General features: G+C 44.9%; 2 protein-coding genes across 6 annotated transcripts in view; one reads left to right on the forward strand and one right to left on the reverse strand.

Moving 5' to 3' along the window:
• Nucleotides 1-18,668, forward strand: part of ryr3 (ryanodine receptor 3) — a 107,176-nt gene extending 88,508 nt beyond the window's left edge. For 3 of the 5 annotated variants that reach the window (XM_080853694.1, XM_080853696.1, XM_080853697.1), the window contains 30 exons: nt 1,327-1,423; nt 2,671-2,783; nt 3,055-3,106; nt 3,241-3,303; nt 3,548-3,647; nt 4,067-4,146; nt 5,701-5,777; nt 6,045-6,118; nt 7,443-7,460; nt 8,343-8,423; nt 8,576-8,664; nt 8,850-8,978; nt 10,749-10,853; nt 11,096-11,177; nt 11,282-12,567; nt 12,691-12,728; nt 12,892-13,060; nt 13,682-13,768; nt 14,093-14,281; nt 14,872-15,002; nt 15,128-15,170; nt 15,337-15,464; nt 15,567-15,627; nt 15,763-15,909; nt 16,269-16,403; nt 16,736-16,892; nt 17,096-17,160; nt 17,253-17,353; nt 17,680-17,731; nt 17,872-18,668. In XM_080853694.1, coding sequence (XP_080709820.1) covers nt 1,327-1,423; nt 2,671-2,783; nt 3,055-3,106; nt 3,241-3,303; nt 3,548-3,647; nt 4,067-4,146; nt 5,701-5,777; nt 6,045-6,118; nt 7,443-7,460; nt 8,343-8,423; nt 8,576-8,664; nt 8,850-8,978; nt 10,749-10,853; nt 11,096-11,177; nt 11,282-12,567; nt 12,691-12,728; nt 12,892-13,060; nt 13,682-13,768; nt 14,093-14,281; nt 14,872-15,002; nt 15,128-15,170; nt 15,337-15,464; nt 15,567-15,627; nt 15,763-15,909; nt 16,269-16,403; nt 16,736-16,892; nt 17,096-17,160; nt 17,253-17,353; nt 17,680-17,731; nt 17,872-17,967 — 4,045 coding nt within the window. In that variant the 3' untranslated portion in view covers nt 17,968-18,668. The remainder of the gene's footprint in view (nt 1-1,326; nt 1,424-2,670; nt 2,784-3,054; nt 3,107-3,240; nt 3,304-3,547; nt 3,648-4,066; nt 4,147-5,700; nt 5,778-6,044; nt 6,119-7,442; nt 7,461-8,342; nt 8,424-8,575; nt 8,665-8,849; nt 8,979-10,748; nt 10,854-11,095; nt 11,178-11,281; nt 12,568-12,690; nt 12,729-12,891; nt 13,061-13,681; nt 13,769-14,092; nt 14,282-14,871; nt 15,003-15,127; nt 15,171-15,336; nt 15,465-15,566; nt 15,628-15,762; nt 15,910-16,268; nt 16,404-16,735; nt 16,893-17,095; nt 17,161-17,252; nt 17,354-17,679; nt 17,732-17,871) is intronic. The other 2 variants (XM_080853695.1, XM_080853698.1) reach the window with 1 other exon arrangement.
• A 240-nt stretch (nt 18,669-18,908) lies between these two features.
• Nucleotides 18,909-20,724, reverse strand: part of aven (apoptosis, caspase activation inhibitor) — a gene marked incomplete at its 5' end in the record, with an annotated part of 33,161 nt that continues 31,345 nt past the window's right edge. The window contains 3 exons of the mRNA XM_080853700.1: nt 18,909-19,625; nt 19,727-20,075; nt 20,270-20,365. Of these exons, the coding sequence (XP_080709826.1) occupies nt 19,489-19,625; nt 19,727-20,075; nt 20,270-20,365 (582 nt within the window). The 3' untranslated portion in view covers nt 18,909-19,488. The remainder of the gene's footprint in view (nt 19,626-19,726; nt 20,076-20,269; nt 20,366-20,724) is intronic.

The following is a 20,724-nucleotide window of genomic DNA, read 5'->3' on the forward strand; positions in this document are numbered from 1 at the left end:
GTAGCCTAGCACTGATCACATACAGTACATACAGTATAGCATTAGCACAAGATAGCACATACATGTAGCCCAGCACTGATCACATACAGTATGGGGTTGGCACAAGATAGCACATACATGTAGTCTAGCACTGATCACATACAGTACAGTATAGCGTTGGCACAAGATAGCACATGCATGTACCCTATTGTTCAAAGAGTACTGAAGTCAACGACATTGATATTCCCATCCAGGGCAGCCATTTTAAATGTATTTTCCTTTTTCCTCTTTTTTGTTTGTGTTTTATGATTTTCCCAGTTAAAGGTAATGTTGCGTCCCCCGTAGAGCTTTCCATTAGTCAGAATGAAGTGTAATAAAGTGTGTCTCTGCCACATGACATTGGTGCCAATTTGCAACATCTGTTCCCACTCCTAAAATGTCTTCCTCTCTATTGTCTCCGCCATGCGCCACACTCTCCCTCAGATACAAAAATAATAATTACTTCCTGAATGCCTATCGGTACGTGTGGCTGGAAAAGTTGTACCAAAACACCAGCTTTGACCATCTGTTCTCCTTGCTCACGGTACGGTATACGGCACGCGAGACCCCATACGAGTTCATGACTCCAGCCTCAGTCCTCCCTCATCCTGCAAGCTAAAGACTGTATGCCAGCTAGCTCACCACTGCTACTCTGATTGGTCTGTACTTAGGCAGAACATCTACCCTCAACCTCTTCTTCTTCTTTTATTTCCATCTGAGCTTTCTTTCACTGATGTAGTTATTCCTTTTGTTTACATCATAGGTGGCACCCATTTCTTACTATATGTAAGAAGAATCAATGTGTTTACGCCAAACGCTGTTATTTGACAGTGAACTCCTGAATTACTGAATGATTGATTTACTGGTTTTTAAAAATGGTGTTTCAGGTGTAGTCGTGTTTTATTAATGTATATATTACCAACCTATTAGCTGCTTATATTGGGACCATACTCCACCTTTATATCGTGCTCCTCTGCGTTATAACCTTCCTTATGACCAGTCAGATGAGGCAGTGGGTCTTCATCACCCACTTCCCCCCTTGCCCATCCACACACACGCCATCTTCCCTCCTTGCCCATCCACACACACGCCATCTTCCCTCCTTGCCCACCATCACACACACGCCATCTTCCACAGAGAATGCAGCCCATTATTACCCCCATCTCTCCCTCCCTCCCTTCTTTCTTTCCTTCCACATTAACTGCCCTTGCATCCTTTCATCTCCTATACCATCAGACCCCCCCCCCCCCCCCCCCCATGCCTAAACCTGCTCTTTCCTCCACCCCTCCCCCTCCCCTCCTTCCCCAGGCATCGCTGTATTAACCTCTACTTCATGGCCTATCAGAGGTTCTGGATAGAGGCAGAGGACCACTTTTTTGAGGAGAAGCTAGTGCAGGACCTTGCCGTAAGTACCCGCGCGACAGCTGCCGCTGGGTTGGTGGTTGGCAGCACCCGCTACGTCGAATGCCCCCCCCCCCCGCGCGCGGCGCTGCTGGTTGAGCTGCCCAAGCGTCCGGCTCCACCCCCCCGGTTGCCTACTCTCTGCTCGGGTGCTGCGGGTGCTCGCTGCATCCCCAGGCTCGCACGCCGGGGCCCGCATGAGCGTGTGGTATCGCGTGGCATCCCCGACTCCCTACTCACTGCTAGCAAAGCCGCGTTCCCCCGGGCTCTGGTAAGAAGGTACTAGAACCCCCCCCCATCGCTAAACTCACCCCACCCGCCGCCACCCTCCACACCAGAAGCTCAGCCTCAGTGTCGTCAGTGGGTGTGGTCAGTGGGTGTGGTCAGTGGGTGTCATCAGTGGGTGTCATCAGTGGGTGTGATCAATGGGTGTGGTCAGTGGGTGTCATCAGTGGGTGTGGTCAGTGGGTGTGGTCGTCTCTCGTAAGTCTCGTACCGTATTGTGAAATGCGTGGCATGTTCGTGTCGTCATCTATTTGAGGCCATGAATCTCGTGTTGTGTGTTAGGACGTGCGGCTCTTAAGGCCTCAGGCGTAGCCCACTCTCTACGGAGCGCATTCAGTGTGGCTAATACTGCCTAAACGCAGCTGTGTAGTCAGTAAGAAAACCCTGCTCAGACAAGTTGGGTCAAATTCAGAGTTTGGGTTAGTCACAAAGTGTTTCTTAGTTACAGTATGAGGAAACCTAGGCCAGAGAATAGGGTATAGCAAGGATAAACTAACTGGATCTCCATCTTTACATGCCTGTGTGATTCTATCAGTGTGCATGCCTATACAGCACTGTGACCCCTCTCCCAAAGCACCCACTCCTACCCCCCCCACCACCCCCCCAACCCACCTCCCCCTTCATCTAGCAGTAGCTCAATCCCAGATGACCACATGCGGCCATTACTCTCGCTCATCCCAGCATGTGGCATGAAGGCCAGTACCTTGTACTGCTGTGAGTGGGCATGTTTGAGTTGCAGAAGTCTGCCATTCTCTGTCTGGAGGGTGGATAAAGTCGACTAAAAAGCCACTATGGGAAATGGGGGAAATCTGTTCCAGGTACAAGGGTGTATTTTGAGAGCGATGGCTTCTTACTGCACAGATGCTTACCGTGTGTAGATCTGTGTGCATCCCTGTGTGTTTATTGTTTGTTGTTGTTTGTTTGTTTGTTGTTGAGTCTTGTTGACTGGTGTGGGTCTTTCTGCAGAAAACCCCAATTAAGGTGGTGGAGGAGGAGGAGGAGGAAGAGGCAGAGCATAAGCCAGATCCTCTGCATCAGCTCATCCTCCACTTCAGTCACAATGCTCTCACAGAGAAGAGGTGAGGACACACACAGGCACAAACACACACACACACACACATGCACACGCACATGCACACACGCACAGGCACACACACACACGCAAATACACACGCACAGGCACAGGCACATGCCCAAGCACAAGAGCACTCACGCACACACGCACAGAGACACACACACACACACACACACACACACAAATACACACACACACACAAAATATGTGCAGACATCACATGCCTCTGGGGAAAGAAATGTTGCTCCTGCTCATGCTTCTTATTTCTCTGGCAGTCAACTGGATGAAGACCCTTTGTATATCGCATATGCAGACATGATGGCTAAGGTACAACCTAGCTTTGGATTGTCAAACCAAAAGCAGCGTCTTTCAAATGAACTAATTACCATATAATGAGTGCTTGTAACTTAACCTAAGTGGAGTTGGTCATCAGGGATCGTCCTTGTCTTGTTTATCTGCAGAGTTGTGCCGAAGACGAGGAGGAGGAGGAAGAGGAAGATGAGGAATGTTGTAAGACCTTTGAGGTAGGAGAAGAGTGCAGCTGTAGTGTGTGCTGATGCAGGATAATCCCATCCTTGGAAATCTTTTAGAAAAGACAGAGTTATTTTCAGTACACTGAAGAAAAATATGACCGTCAGATCTGATGAACATACCCTCTTGTGTGTGTGTGTGTGTGTGTGTGTGTGTGTGTGTGTGTGTGTGTGTGTGTGTGTGTGTGTGTGTGTGTGTGTGTGTGTGTGGTGTGGTGTGCGTGCGTGTGGCCCACAGGAAAAAGAGATGGAGAAGCAGAAGATACTGTACCAGCAGGCCAGACTTCATGCCCGCGGGGCAGCAGAGATGGTGCTGCAGATGATCAGTTCCAGTAAAGGTGAGCGGTCAGTCAAGCTCTGGACCGGTGTCCCTGTGTGTGTGTGTGCACAGGAGTGGGAGACATTATTGTGCAAGCTGATCTATTACGAGTTTTCATAATCATTAGCAATGAAAGCAAAGAAAGGGATGCGGACAAGGATATGTACAGTACACACCACTACACAAATCATATATTTAAGAATCAGCCATAATCACATCACATCAGTGGTTTATTTTTATGAAGATGCCAAATGGTCTGTGTGTGTGCACAGGAGGGGGGGGGGGACATTAAAGAGAGTTACCAGGCCAACCACTTTAAACCACATTAAAGTGTTCAAATGAGAACAGTGCATAAGTCTAAACTTTAAAAAACAGTGTGAAAAGCTGTACTACAAGATGGATGAGCTCAACTTAATAACAACATTATTCCTGTCTTAGGCCACCTGGGACCAATGGTGACAGGAACTCTCAAACTGGGTATCTCAATTCTCAGTGGTGGCAACGTGATTGTCCAGCAGGTAGAGTCATCATTCACTCATTCACTCATTCATTCACTCACTCACTCACTCACTCACTCACTCACTCACTCACTCACTCACTCACTCACTCACTCACATGATTGCCCAGCAGGTAGAGTGGTCACTCACTCACTCACTCACTCACCGCACACACACTCTCACGCACTCACTCAATCACTCACTCACCCATACCCTCTCACTCACTCACTCACTCACTCACTCACCGCACACACACTCTCACGCACTCACGCACTCACTCAATCACTCACTCACCCATACCCTCTCACTCACTCACTCACTCACTCACTCACTCACTCACTCACCCACACCCTCTCACTCACATGACTGTCCAGCAGTTAGAGTGGTCACTCACTCATTCACTCACTGACCTCACGCACTCACTCACTCACTCACTCACTCACTCACCTCACACACACTCTCACACACTCACGCACTCACTCACCCACTCACTCACCCACTCACTCACTCACTCACTCACTCACTCACTCACTCACTCACCCATACCCTCTCACTCACTCACATGATTAACCAGCAGGTAGAGTGTTCACTCACTCACTCACTCACTCACTCACTCACTCACTCACTCACCCATACCCTCTCACTCACTCACTCACATGATTAACCAGCAGGTAGAGTGTTCACTCACTCACTCACTCACTCACTCACTCACTCACTCACTCACTCACTCACTCACTCACTCACTCACTCACTCACTCACCCATACCCTCTCACTCACTCACATGATTAACCAGCAGGTAGAGTGTTCACTCACTCACTCACTCACTCACTCACTCACTCACTCACTCACTCACTCACTCACTCACTCATACCCTCTCACTCACTCACTCACTCACTCACTCACTCACTCACTCACTCATACCCTCTCACTCACTCACATGATTAACCAGCAGGTAGAGTGGTCACTCACTCACTCACTCACGCACTCATGCACTCACTCACTCACTCACTCACTCACTCACTCACTCACTCACTCACCCATACCCTCTCACTCACTCACATGATTAACCAGCAGGTAGAGTGGTCACTCACTCACTCACTCACTCACTCACGCACTCATGCACTCACTCACTCACTCACTCACGCACTCACTCACTCACTCACTCACTCACCCATACCCTCTCACTCACTCACATGATTAACCAGCAGGTAGAGTGGTCACTCACTCACTCACGCACTCACTCACTCACTCACTCACTCACTCACTCACTCATCCATACCCTCTCACTCACTCACATGATTAACCAGCAGGTAGAGTGGTCACTCACTCACTCACGCACTCACTCACTCACTCACTCACTCACTCACTCACCCATACCCTCTCACTCACTCACTCACATGACTGTCCAGCAGGTAGAGTGGTCACTCACTCACTCACTCACTCACTCATTCATTCACTCTCACACACATACTGTATAGTGACAAACACACATACACACATACACACACGTTTTCCCTGTAATGTTTGTATAATGTATGTTTTTAGTTTAATAAAACACGTTGTTTTCTGTGTAGAAAATGCTGGACTACCTGATAGAAAAAAGAGATGCAGGCTTTTTCAAAAGTTTATCTGGACTCATGCAATCTTGCAGGTATGATATCTTTAAATCACTTTGACATAGTTACGGTGTCTTGGTAAAATTGATTTCCATAAACTTTTGAATGGTTTGAGTAAATGAGTATAAAGAAGCACAGAATATATATATATATATATTATATGTAATAATAATAATAATAATAATAATGAATTTGATTTTTAACGCACTTTTCATTCAAAAGAATCTCAGAGTGTCTACATATTAGAAACTAATTATAATTATACAATAAAATAAAAAATAAAATGTTACTTCACCATACAGTGTCTTGGACCTGAATGCATTTGAGAGACAGAACAAAGCAGAAAGTCTTGGCATGATGTCTGAAGAAGGATCAAGTGAGTGAAGGAGGAGAAATGTCTCTTTTTTGTTTGTTTCGTTGTTTTTCACCCAAACCCAGAAGTAGGACAGGGAACAGGGGCGCTTCTCCCAACAGCCTAATCTCTTCAGAAGCTTCTCTTTGATGCCTTCGGATTCTTTTTTATATTTCTTTTTAGCTATGTTGCACATATCCGTACTGCTCAAATTACTGACAAAACTGACAAAAGATGTAAAATATCCACCAGTCATCTGAATTTGCGACACTACACACACACACTACACACACTGCTACTAAACACACACACTACACATTGTGTCTCAGCTTCTTTGTCAGTGAACTCCATACTTCAGTACATATGGACAAAAGTGGGCTTTTGTGCTGTGTGCATTTTGAGAGCTGAAGTGAGGGTTCTGATCTTGGCTTTTCCCCAATTATTTCTTATTGCGGTGGCCCTTCCCTTCCCCAGACAGTTATATTCCAATACTCCCCAGGATTGGAAATGGCCGCCATAAAATAATTAAATTCCATTTCATTTATATAGCGCCAAAACAATAAAAAGAATCACATTACACAGTTTCCTGATGTCCTCTCACTCTGCTCCTTTGGGAGGAGTTGGTCAATGTAGCGTCAGTAACTAGTGGTTGTCCACCCTGCCTTCCTCTTTGCACAGCCATGGACAAACCCTACACTACTGGACTTCAATATATCACAGCCATGGACAAACCCTACAATAGTGGACTTCAATATAGCACACCCATGGACAAACCCTACACTACTGGACTTCAATATAGAACCAATCTAAACCTAAAGAGACTGAACGTTTCGGGAACATATCCCAACTGCACGGTCAATTTGTAATGATTATAATATATATCATATATCAAAAGCTTTTGTATAGAACAGTGAGCCTCTGGCCTCACTTTAAGAGCATTAATGACGGTAAATGTATTTCCCTGTTGTGCAGTTATTGGTAGAAGTTGGAAGGAAGTATTGGTCTTACACAGTGAAACTCTTTTGGCAGAAATTATAGCACTTTCAGCATTGCTCTCCAGTTATCTGATTCAGTAAAAAGATAATATATAAAACTTTGAAATAGCTAGCTGTTAGGACCGACAGATAAGGCTGTTGTTTATATACCGTGCAGTTTAATCACAGTTAAACATCTTAAATGTTGAGATAAGACGATTTTTTTCCTGTACCATGTGTCTATACCTTTGCGGGCCGCCAACTGTTTTTATGTTTTGTTTTGCTCTGTCTGTGTTTTTCTTGACCCAAACGCCATTGCTTACGTCTGCTATTCCTGTTCGTCTCTCCCTCTCATCCACCCTCGTGGTCTCCAGGCGGCTCGAGGGAGAAGGGTAACTATAGTTACAGATACTGCTCTCTAATGCCATGCTGTCTCATGGGTTTGTTGCCACCTTTAGTCCATCAGCTCCCACCTCCCCCCCCCCCCCCCCCCCATGTCCACCCCCCCCCCCCCCCCCTCAGCAGTTGTAATGAGGCATCCCATCCCCTCTGGTCCTTAGGCAGCCATGCATGCTGAGATGGCATGGACAGTAGAGGATGAGACAGGCAGCCTTGCTAACCTCTCTGGTGCACTTCAGTATGCTGTGTTTGTGTGTACTGGGGGGGTCGGGTATTGTCATCGTTCTCATCGTAACATTACTAGCACAGTGTCTTTCATCACTTTCCTCATTTCATGAGTCGTGTTGTGTCATTGTGCTATTTGTTATCATTAGTCCTATCGTGTTGTATTAGCTATAAGGTCTGACTGGCATTCGACTGATGCAGTGTGAGTGATTGAGTAGGCGGCTCTAATGAAACGAGTTGACTCCATTCAGACACCAGTCTGAATCTCTAATCCTGAGACTGATTCAATTGGATGGAAGTGTGTTACCTTGAGTCTAACAATGTTTGACAAACCTTACCAAACCAAATTCAAACACACCCTGGTCACCACCTGTTTGAACTGTTGCCCTCAGGGACACGCTTTAGGACCATCAAAGCAGACGCAGACAGGCTGAGAAACAGCTTCTATCCCAGAGCCATCATAGCACTTAACAATGCACAAAACTGACCTGTATTTGTCTCTGTCTTGTGTTTTTTATAGTGTGAATATGTATGGTTCAATCTATATTTGTATTGTTTTTGTGTCTGAGAGCTGCAACCTCAATTTCGTTGTACTTGTGCAATGACAAATAAAGATATTCTATTCTATTTTATTCTTACAACCCTCCAAGGTTCCAAAGTGCTGCTGAATGATGACTTCACCAAGGATTTGTTTAGGTTCCTGCAACTCCTCTGCGAGGGGCACAATGCCGGTAATGATTCGTCCCGCAGCCGCTGATAGCACAATTAGGTGCTATCTGGGCGGTTCTTTTCCATAAAAATCATTATGGCAATATGCAACCTCTCAATTTCTGACATATCAACAACTGATTAATGTATCCTTATGCACACCAACGCCACACAGATTTCCAGAATTTCTTGCGTAACCAGACTGGTAACACCGCCACAGTAAATATTATCATCAGCACTGTGGACTATCTACTCCGTCTTCAGGTAACGCACAACTTCAGTTATCAAACTCATTAATTCAGTTTAATTACATTGTATTTATATAGCGCGTAAAACAATAACATTGTCTCAGGGCGCTTTACAGAGCCCAGGGCCTGAACCCCCTTAGAGCAAGCACAATGGCGACTCCATGACTATGAATCTAACTGTCAAGTTTGTGTCACTCGCAGGAATCCATCAGTGATTTCTACTGGTATTACTCTGGAAAAGATGTCATGGATGAAGCTGGCCAGTTGAACTTCGCCAAAGCACTTACTGTTGCTAAGCAGGTTTTCAACTCACTTACTGAGTACATTCAGGTACTTTCACTTTCACTTTCACTTTCAGGTAAAAACTGATTTTTGTATTCCTGCCCAAGACGGACACAATTTGTATTTATGAAATACATCATTGTATTGAAAAAACTCAACAAAACAATACAACAATGCAACAAAAAGTCAATACACTTGTGATCACTGACCCTCAAGTAAAAAAAAAAACATTATAAAAAAAAACAATTATAAAATCACCTGCGAACACCAGAACTTTCTCGGTTTTGAACCTATGTGCTGGGTCTATCGGCATATCTGCATCATGGCTCCACATGGAAAACAATTGCCATAGGATTTGAAAAATCTGATTGTGAGATTTTAAGATGGAAACGGAGAAAGGAAGATCCTTGGCAAACTAAAAAATCAGACTAAACTCAGCTGCAGCAGTAATCGGGAGGTCTAGAGTGAGTCATAGAGTGCACTAATGAGAGCCGCAGTGTGTGTCCTCCTAAAATGATACCAAGGACAGTGCACTACTTGCACAATGTTGCTCTGACAAACAGACGGACAAGTGCTTCAGTCTTGGCACAGGGGTATCAGTCTTGGCACAGGGGTTACCGATAGCAACCTTGGCACAGGGGTTATCAATGCAGATCAGCAAGTTTGGAATAAAACAAAAGAACATGAAAAGAATGCTAAAGAACATGAAAAGTATTCTGATTCTAAATGTTGAAAGTATATTCTTTGGTCGGATAAGACCAAGATAAATGTATTGGTCTCAGATGGTGGACTGTATGTTTGGCGTGGTCCTGGCCAGGACTATCACAGTGAATGCATGTTCCTGAAAGTAAAGCACAGTGGTGGGAGTGTGATATGGGGCTGCGTGAGTGCATAAGGCGTTGGGGAGATTACCTTTACAGATGGCACCTTACATTCCTGTGGATATACAGTACCAGTCAAAAGTTTGGATACACCTTTCTTTACTTTTATTATTTTCTACGTTGTAGATTAATACTGAAGAAATTTAAACTACAAAAGAACACATATGGAATGATGTACTAAACAAAAAAAAGTGTTATCTACCATATAGAAAATAATAAAAGATGTCTCCCAGTCACCAGAAGCTTGGCTAAAGAGGAATATTCCAGTGCGTTGACGTTCCGAAGAGTTTCAGACTCTGACTTTGCCTGACCCGAATCCAATAGATCACCTTTGAGGTATTTTAAAGAGAAAGATAGAGTAGCTGAAAATATTTATCTGAAGAATGGCAGGACGCCACTGGGATCCTCCATGCAAAAATAAAGGTGGACAGATGAAGTATTAAATAAATGAGTAGATTTAAATCTCAGTAATCTCATAAAGTTGTAATGACTTTTGTTGCATTGAGTTCCTATTGTGGGGTGTATATTTTTTATTTAGTAAATCTTAACTGGTAGTTTCTCATTTAACATAAGGCCTAACACCCTACTGTGCAAATTAGTCATTCGACAAGCGATATTGCACAGGGGTATGCTCACTTCTGTTGTATAAACTGTATGCTATGCGGAGATGAATGGTGTGCTTTTTATTAAATTAATTTTTAAAACATTTTTTATTCAAGAAAGGTAGTAACATACAACAGGATGCATTTAGGTGCAATGTCTTAAATGTTTTTTTTTTCTCATTTGTATCAATCAAATCCCTCCCACCCACACATTCCACATACTGCCAAACAAACGAATGGTGTGCTTTTATGTTAGCCCTTGCTATGTTATGCTGAGTCATGTCGGAGGGAGGCAGTGGATGCGAGTGGTGATGGGAGTTTCATGCTTTCCCCAGGGGCCCTGCATTGGGAACCAGCAGAGCCTGGCGCACAGCAGGCTGTGGGACGCGGTGGTGGGATTCCTTCATGTTTTTGCCAACATGCAGATGAAGCTATCACAGGTGTGAGCTCCTGCGTTTGATCTCAGCACCCTGAGGATCGACCTCTCCTTTTTGATCTCTTTCCCTGTTCCCATGATCTGTGTTCAACCCGAGCATCTAACCTGGCTTTTCTGTCTCTAGTTGTCATAGAGATACGTCTACTTTTCTGTTGGCATACTATACTTAGCTTAACATCATTTGAAATTGTAGAAAGGGTTTTAGGATGCTGGAGCGTTTGTGACTGTCCTCATCTTTCTCCTCAGGACTCAAGTCAAATTGAGCTGTTAAAGGAATTGATGGATCTGCAAAAAGATATGGTGGTTATGATGCTGTCTCTCCTTGAGGGTAGGAAATTGATCGCAACATTATGACTATTGTCATAGATCAATCACTGTTATATAATTTTGTGGATGAAAGAAATTAATACGGAGCCTTTTGTGCACTTTCAGGCAACGTGGTGAATGGAACCATTGGGAAACAAATGGTGGATACGCTGGTAGAATCTTCTAGCAATGTGGAAATGATTCTCAAGTTCTTTGACATGTTCCTCAAACTGAAAGACCTGACGGATTCTGACAATTTCAAGGAGTACGATCCCGACAGGAAAGGGTTAATATCCAAGAAGGAGTTCCAGAAGGCCATGGAAAACAAGAAGCAGTACACGCAATGGGAGATCGAGTTCCTCCTCTCGTGTGCGGAGGCTGACGAGAACCACATCGTAAACTACGAGGAGTTTGTGGACCGCTTCCATGAGCCCGCCAAAGACATCGGCTTCAACGTAGCAGTCTTGCTCACCAATCTGTCTGAGCATATGCCACACGATAGCCGCTTGTCCACTTTCCTCGACCTTGCCGAGAGTGTCCTTAGTTACTTCGAGCCATACCTTGGTCGCATAGAGATCATGGGCAGTGCCAAAAGGATTGAGAGGATCTACTTTGAAATTAGCGAGTCAAGTCGCACCCAGTGGGAGAAGCCGCAGGTCAAGGAATCCAAGCGCCAGTTTATCTTCGACGTGGTTAACGAGGGTGGTGAGAGCGAGAAGATGGAGATGTTTGTCAACTTCTGCGAGGACACCATCTTTGAGATGCAGCTGGCCTCACAGATCTCTGAGCCAGATGCCCTTGAACGCGCCGGGGAAGAAGAGGATGAGGAGGATGAAGCTGAAGAGGAGGAGGAAGGCCCGGAATTCCAGTCCGCCTTCTCGGCAGCCTGCACCTCGGTGAAGCGAAAAATTTCCAACTTCCGACAGATGTTCACCTTCCGCAGTATGGGCAAGCAGTTCAAGACTATCAAGAAGCTCACTATCCGCGAGATGATCTCTGGTTTCTTTGGGTTCTTCTGGATGCTCTTCACTGGCTTCTTCAAAGGCATCTATAGCGTGATATTTGGCTTCTTCCACATTATTTGGACGTCCATCTTTGGTGGAGGGCTAGTCGAGGGTGCTAAAAACATAAAAGTGACTGACATCCTAGGCAACATGCCCGACCCGACTCAGTTCGGGATCCACGGTGATGTTCTGGAGGCAGACAAGGCGGACAGTAACGAGTTGTTGGCGACGGCGGACATGGGGCAGACGACGAGTGGCGAGCCCATAGAAGTGGACCTCATGATGGAGCTAATGGGCGGGCCGGCCAAACGAGAAGGCAAAGGGCCAGAACTGGGCCTGGGTGACGTCTGCGAGATCAAGCCTGCCGCCGAGTCTCTCACCACAGCGGCAGAGAAAAACAAGAGCAAGGTTTGTACTGTCATCCTCGGTGACCTTCACGTTGTCCTCAGTAACAGTAACAACTTGAGAAGCTGTGATGCAAGTGCTGGTATTTTGTGCGTTTCAATCTTACTGTGCTTTCTATTTACACAGAAAGCTGAAGTTCCGGAATCCGAGCCAGAAAAAGCGGCGTGAGTGTTTACAACACAAAAATAAGCCTAGTAGTGCCTTAGCGCATGTACATTTCTCCTGTTCTTCCCTGTAATGTGTCCAACATGTGCAATGTGTGTGGTGTTGAAAGTGAAAAAAGTGAAAGTGAAAGTGAAAGTCCTCTCTATGTCCTCTCTTGTACAGCACCGACACCAAGGAGAAGGAGGATAAGACCAAGGAGGAAGCTCCTGCCGAGCCGGAGGCCAAGGAGAAGCCTGTTTACAAAAACAGACGTGGTGCAGCACAGGAGGGAAGCCCTACATTCATGGCCAACATCTTCGCAGGACTGGCAGTCTACTGGACCAAGCTGCTCGTGAGTCGAAGGAGCCTTTACCTTTATCTGTTTAGTATCTGTTTAGTATGTGTATTTATGTTTAGTATGTGTATCTATATTGTATATTTATTGTTTATCTAGTAGGTCACTACTATGTCTTTTCATATTTTTTATCTAATATTCAGTACTTATTGTTAAGTTATGTTATATCATGTTGGAGTACTTATATGTTTATATGTTATATGTTATGTCTTGTCATGTTATGGTAGTGTGGTATGGTGTCCTGTCCTAAGAATTTCAGTGCCCAGTCCAACTCTGTTGTTCTGTGTACCTGACAATAAAAGACTTGACTTGACTTGACTTTTACTTACATTCACATTTAGTCATTTAGCAGACTCTTTTATCCAAAGCGACATACACGGATTTATACACATTTTACATTTACACTGATGGCACACTGCACATCGGGAGCAATTAGGGGTTCAGTGTCTTGCTCCAGGACGCTTTGACAGGGAATTGAACTAGCAACCTTCTGATTACTAAATGTCTTTACTTATGGATGCTTTTTGGATGATGTTGTTACCATTTATCTGATCGGGGAATGCTATTACTACTAATAATAATATGTGTGTCATCTGTAATTTTTCCGTACTTTTTTAGAACTATCTGGCTCGCAACTTCTACAACCTTCGTTTTCTGGCTCTGTTTGTGGCCTTTGCTATCAACTTCATCCTTCTGTTCTACAAAGTAAGTCTATCCTTGATGACATCAGAAACCAAACCAGACCTTCTGGTCTGTGGGGAAATATGGCTTTTATCTGGCGTGGCTTCATCTATGGTTATTATCAGTCTGTTGAAAAACTTTAGTCCACGGTGTATCTATTTAAAGTCAAAGTCAAAGTGTTTATTGTCACATGCACCAAATAGCTTAGCGTCATCAGAGCAGTGAATTTCGTATGACCTGGCAGGCAACATCTACGCAGTAGACAGGCATACAAGATAAAAAATAACATACGTATAACATACAACATAGTAACAACAATTCAAATTTAAATGATATTTATCATATCAGGTGGCAGGATTGGAAGATGAGGAAGAGGACCCCTGGGAAAATGGCGATGATGATGAAGATGACGACGATGGTATGGAGTACTACGTGCTTCAGGAGAACACAGGCTACATGGCACCCTCTTTGACCTTCCTGGCAATTTTCCACACGGTCATCTCTGTCCTATGTGTTTTGGGATATTACTGTCTGAAGGTGAGAAGGGAACGACCGTAAACCACGAGCAAATAACACCTGTACTACTATTGTCGGTTATTAGCAGGCTGATCATTACTGTCTTTAGTGTTATTGACATTGTCCAGGAACCTCTGGTGCTTTCAAAAAAACACCTGACCCACCATTTTCAGGAGTGTTAGCAGACTGGCCATAGTTGGCGTTATGGTATAAGTACGCAGTGGTACCTGTGGGATGATTCATAGCAGGGACGTGCACAGGAGTGGGCTTAGGTTGCTCGGGCAACTGCCCGTTTGCCCTCCTCAACTGAAGTTGCCCCTCCGAAGGAAATATATATATTTGCGATCAGGGGACGGGGACGTGGCAGCAACGGTTAGTGAGAGTTTAAAATTATATTGGCAAAATTTGCGATCATATGACGGGGGCGTGGTAGCGGCGGTTAGTGAGAGTTTAAAATAATATTGGCAAAATTTGCAATCAGATGACGGTGGCGTGGCAGAGGCTGTGACAAAAAAATTATGTGTTGCCCCTTTTTTCCAGGGCAGAGCAACAACCCTTCAAAATTCCTGTGCACGTCCCTGATTCATAGTATTGCTGTCGACTCTGTTCAGGTACCTCTGGTGGTATTCAAGCGGGAGAAGGAGATTGCCAGGAGTCTGGAGTTTGAAGGCATATACATCACTGAGCAGCCGTCTGACGATGACGTCAAAGGACAGTGGGACCGATTGGTTATCAACACTCCGTAAGACAACAGGCTAATTCACAGAGGAGTTTATGTCAAGCTCAGACTAAAAACAAAAAAACTTGAACATTTTTAAAAGTACAGCCTCGCTTCAATCCCTTATGCTCTTCTTCCATTTCTTTTAGATCTTTTCCCAATAATTACTGGGACAAATTTGTCAAGAGGAAGGTAAGACAATACATTTAAATGTCACCAGCAAAGTTGTGGTGGATAGTGCCGTGAATGGCATTACAAAGATGTATTGTGTAATGTATGCGACTGATGTCTTATTTCAAATGATTTTCCCATTGTGATTTTTATATAATATAAGCATTTGGGGGATTGTGTTTTATAGGTCATAAATAAATATGGTGATTTGTATGGGGCTGAGCGTATCGCTGAACTGCTTGGTTTGGACAAGAGTGCCCTGGACTTTGACCCCACAATAGAGACAGTGGTCCCCGAGCCTTCCCTTGTTTCCTGGTTAGTACACGATTCTTCTGCCTGTTATTGAAAATGTGTGGATGTTGCATGTTAACATGAATGCTGTTCTTAATATGACGCCCTGATACTCTATCCTGGCAGGTTGAGTTCTATTGACACCAAGTACTATATTTGGAAAATGGGCGTGGTTCTTACAGACAATGTGAGTTTCCTGAAGGATTGAAATGAATAGTTTGTCAGTCTGCGCAAGCAATCTTTTGTGGTCATGTGTAAAAGACAGCATTTTCAGTTAAGCAGAGCTCAGGTTGACCACAGCCTTTGGCTTCTGTTGTTGTAGATGTTCCTATATCTGGTCTGGTACACAGTCATGTCCATTCTGGGTCACTACAACAACTTCTTCTTCGCCGCCCACTTGCTGGACATCGCCATGGGCGTCAAGACCCTGAGGACCATCCTGTCCTCCGTCACTCACAATGGCAAACAGGCGAGTAATAAGTAGGGATAGGCGCGCTCTACTTCCAAAAAATAAATGCGTTTTCGGGTGCGAGTAAAGGAATGTTAACTTTGAGTAGTATAAAACCGCACTCTCAAGCTTTTCTCATTGCTATTAAGACCAGTTTATTTCCAGACGCATTTTGGCCTAAGCCATCGTCAGTGTGTCACACATTGACGCTGGCTTAGGCCGAAACGCATCTGGAATTAAACTGGTGTAAAAAACAGCCGAGTACAGCCACCAGAGGGCACTGTTGATTCAGCTGAGGCATACCCATGCTCCATCCTCTCCCTGTATACTGAGGGACTTTTGACGCCACCATGAAAGCCCCATTGATTGTGTGTCCACAGCTGATGCTGACCGTTGGGCTGTTGGCCGTGGTGGTGTACCTCTACACAGTTGTGGCATTCAACTTCTTCCGCAAGTTCTACAACAAGAGCGAAGACGAGGACGACCCCGACATGAAATGCGACGACATGATGACTGTGAGTATACTAAATCCCATTATGATTGACACTGTTGTAAGAGCCATACGGTTTCATTTATACTGTACATGGATAAACAGACCCGTCAGGTGAAACACATTTTGGCATTTCTTCTATTCGCATGTACACACTCCATTATGCTTTAAATCAGTGTAATAACTTGAACTCTTAAACCATGTTGAGGCCTTTTGTTACTTTACCAGTTTCTGTACACTATGAAATATAGACCTCTAGAGACTATAAACCAGCAGAGTATGAACGTAGTAGAGAATGAAGAAGGTCACTGAGGTGTTGTAAGAAACAGCTTCGTTCTTGCCCTTCTTTGTCTCCAGTGCTACTTGTTTCACATGTACGTCGGCGTCAGAGCTGGCGGTGGCATCGGTGACGAGATTGAAGACCCGGCCGGAGATCCCTCCGAACTTTACCGCATCCTCTTCGACATCACCTTCTTCTTCTTCGTCATTGTCATCCTTCTGGCTATCATTCAGGGTTTGTAATGAGTCATGTTGGCATGACGACCTGCCACAATGTGAATTTAATGTGCTAGAAATAAACAAATGAGTTACTGAGTAACACTGGTAAAGCTAATGAGATACTGAACTTGGAATCGTGCTTCCGTTTCAGTTACTGTTCTAGTCATTTCAAAATGGAAGTTTAGTTCTTCTTCAATCTACATGTTTTACTATGCATAGGTTTGATTATTGATGCCTTTGGAGAGTTGAGAAGCCAGCAAGACCAAGTAAAGGAGGATATGGAGGTCAGTAGACAAATGCAATTTCCCAAGCACCCCTTCCAATTTCCAAATGTGAGGAACATCCTCATTATAACCTATCACACTTTGTTTTCCAGACAAAATGCTTCATCTGTGGAATTGGAAATGACTACTTTGACAGAACACCTCACGGCTTCGAGACCCACACCTTACAAGAGCACAACTTGGCCAACTACCTGTGAGAATCAGCTTCTCTTACTCTTGCTTGTTTCCAAACATAAGTAGGGATAGGCGCCCTCTACTTCCAAAAAATAAATGCGATTTCGGGTGATTTTTGAGATTAAAAGAATGTTAACTTTGAGTAGAATAAAACCGCACTCTCAAGCTTTTCTCATTGCTATTTAGACCAGTTTATTTCCAGACGCGTTTCGGCCTAAGCCATCGTCAGTGTGTAGTGTGGACACCTTGTTTCTAAACATAACTTCAGAATGTCCTTACCCAAAACTATGCTGATCTGCTTCCACAGATGTGATTAATAGCCTGTGCATTTTTACCCCCACTCAGGTTCTTCCTCATGTATCTGATTAACAAGGATGAGACCGAGCACACGGGTCAGGTATGAATCATTCTCCCTCTGATCATCTATAAATAATCTACTCTCCTTTTTATATAACACACTGACGGACACAGTCAACATTTCAGTGCCGGGAACGCTACAGATTTGTGATCATCGTATGTATATTTCCCCCTCCACAGGAATCGTTTGTGTGGAAGATGTACCAGGAGAGGTGCTGGGACTTCTTCCCAGCTGGAGACTGTTTCCGCAAGCAATATGAGGACCAGCTATGCTAAAGGGGACTGCACTCAGTCCCATGAGATCTGACTGAGACCGCTAACTCTGAACCCTTAAAAAAATCTAAAAAGAAAAAACAAGAACCTCTACACTAGCTATTACCTCCATGTTTTTGAGTCCAAGAAAGTATTATCTTTCAAACTAAATAGAAACACTACCACTGCTTTTCACACTTTCAACGACTCATTGAAGACTAAAAATGACCTAAGATGTGACAGACTTTCTTAAGAGGACACCTTTGCTGTGAAGAAGAGAGAAAAAGAAACAAACAATGCCAACGTCCAACCTACCAAAACACTAGACGTGGTCTCCATGGAAACACTAGACGTGGTCTCTATGGATCTGATCAAGAGCTGCCTTCCCATCTGCTGAGCCCAAACCTGTTGCACAATTTAATTTGTAAAATTGACGTTTAAGGTGTGGCTTACGATGTGTTGAGTGAATGTCTGACAAAAATTATGCACAAGAAGTACCGCTAACGAATTTTACCGAGTGCTTCAATGAGAGAAATGATATGTTGTTGAAGTCTGAAAAACACTATGACATGACAGTGAAAGAGAATGTACCATACCTTTTGCAGAGAGGTCTGTGTGCTGCAACAAATACACAGCCCCTCGAGGGGACAAGACTTGAGTCCATTTCAATGTATTATCAAGTGTCAAAGTGCCTTAGGAAAAAGAATCTATGCAAAAAAAGAAAAGATATGAACACTTTGTCCCTCCTCACTGTTTAGTGCTGTAGACCTGGAGTAGTGAGGCATTGTTACACCTAGGTTAGTTTTGTGGCTTTAGTTGGAGTTCTAGAATGCAGAGATTACCATAGCAATACGTGTTTATCCGTTTGAATTTATTCTTGGCTACTGCGGAGGGGGCCTCTTGGCCACCTGCACATGTTCACGATTATCACAGTATTCTGAGAAATTCACTGCTGAGAAGACAAATTATGAACAAACTATGCGTTTATTGAACAAACAAAAAAAAGTATATGATGAAAAAAAAAAAAAATGTAAACTGCTAATGAATGGCCATTTGTATGTATGTAGTAGCTTTGGTGGTCGCCATTTCTTTTTGAGGAGGGGGGAAAAGGAGAATAAAGCAACCGATGCAAATAACCTCATCTGTCATTCATGTTCCCGAGCACATCTATCCGTCCACAGACACGAAAGCCACAAGTCACCCAAAACACAGCGCCTGTGGGTCTGACCTATCCCTCTCAAAGCAAAAAGGATGCTAAATCCATACGCAGGAGACTATCCAAGGCACATCGTTACAGCTCTTTGTGTCTTTTGCAAGTGAGGAATTAGGACACTTACAGGAAACAGAAGTGACAACATCTCCGCCTATTTAGCACTATAGTTAAACCCTGGTGGAAAAAACAAAGCTGATTGGTTGAGGACGCGCTGTTGGGGGAATGGTCTGCGTTCCACGTGTGTGGTTTTTCCACAGCCGCGTGTCCTGTGCATCAGGTACCAACCACCGTGTCCCTCTCTGGAGTGGAACCAGTGCAAAACGCCACTGAAGTCATGAGATCATGCTGTCCAACCAGTCCTCCAGGTCCTCCTCGGACACTTCCTGCTTTACAGGCGCTGGTTCGGGTGGGGTTTCCTCTTCCTTCAACCCCTCCGCAACTTCATCGATTTTCTTTTCTTCTCCTGCTTCTGTAAAAGTAATAGTAATTAAAAAAAAAAGAAAAACAGTTACAGGCCACGCCCCAGCAACCTAACCTCTTTATGTGCTTCGTAAACTGTAGGGTACTTACTTTCACTGGGGGCTGGAGTAACTTCTTCTGCAGTGCTGGGTGGCGTCTCCATGGGAGGGCGCTCAGTGCTGGGTGGCATCTCCATGGGGGAGAGCTCAGCTATGGGTTTCTGCAAGCCCAGGAGTAGGTCCAGCTCTTCGTCCACCTCTTCCGTCTTAGCCTTCAGCTCACTGGAGGAGGCCTGGGCTTTGGGGCGGGCCGGTGTTGGCTTCACAGGGCTTGAAACGCCCGTGCCACACACCAGGCCTTTGGTCGCAGGAGAAGCGGTCTTAAACCCCCCTCCGCCTAGGGCACTGCTGTCTGGTTTGCCCACCATGGTTATGGTTGGCAGTTCCACCGGTGTGGCCTCCTGGAAGAAAAAAACAAACAAAAATAGCAATTAAAAACCACAACAAACAACAAACGCTAAGGACGTCACACCATTGTCCTCAATTCAGTTTGCAGCCGTAGAGGATGTGTTGAAACACCTTTGTTTACGCAATGCTGCTGAACTATCAGAGAGGCTGATCAGGGGTGAGGTTGCCTTGGCTACCACTGGGTTACCTGGACCAGCTCAGGCTCCAGGTTGAGCCGCTGGTGGAGAGGCAGCTCCTGCAGAGACTGGGCCAGCACCGCAAGGTCCACAAACACACCCGACATCTGCAGAGAGAGAGGGAGAGAGATGAGGAGAGGAGAGAGGGATGAGGAGAGGAGAGATGAGGAGAGGAGAGAGGGAGAGGGATGAGGAGAGGAGAGAGGGATGAGGAGAGGAGAGAGGGAGAGAGATGAGGAGAGGAGAGAGGGAGAGATGAGGAGAGAGGGAGAGGGATGAGGAGAGGAGAGAGGGAGAGAGTGGAGGAGAGGAGAGAGGGAGAGAGGGAGAGATGAGGAGAGAGGGAGAGGGATGAGGAGAGGAGAGAGGGAGAGAGTGGAGGAGAGGAGAGAGGGAGAGATGAGGAGAGGAGAGAGGGATGAGGAGAGGAGAGAGGGAGAGAGATGAGGAGAGGAGAGAGGGAGAG

This window comes from Sprattus sprattus (assembly GCF_963457725.1).
Source record: "Sprattus sprattus genome assembly, chromosome: 16".
NCBI lineage: Eukaryota > Metazoa > Chordata > Actinopteri > Clupeiformes > Clupeidae > Sprattus > Sprattus sprattus.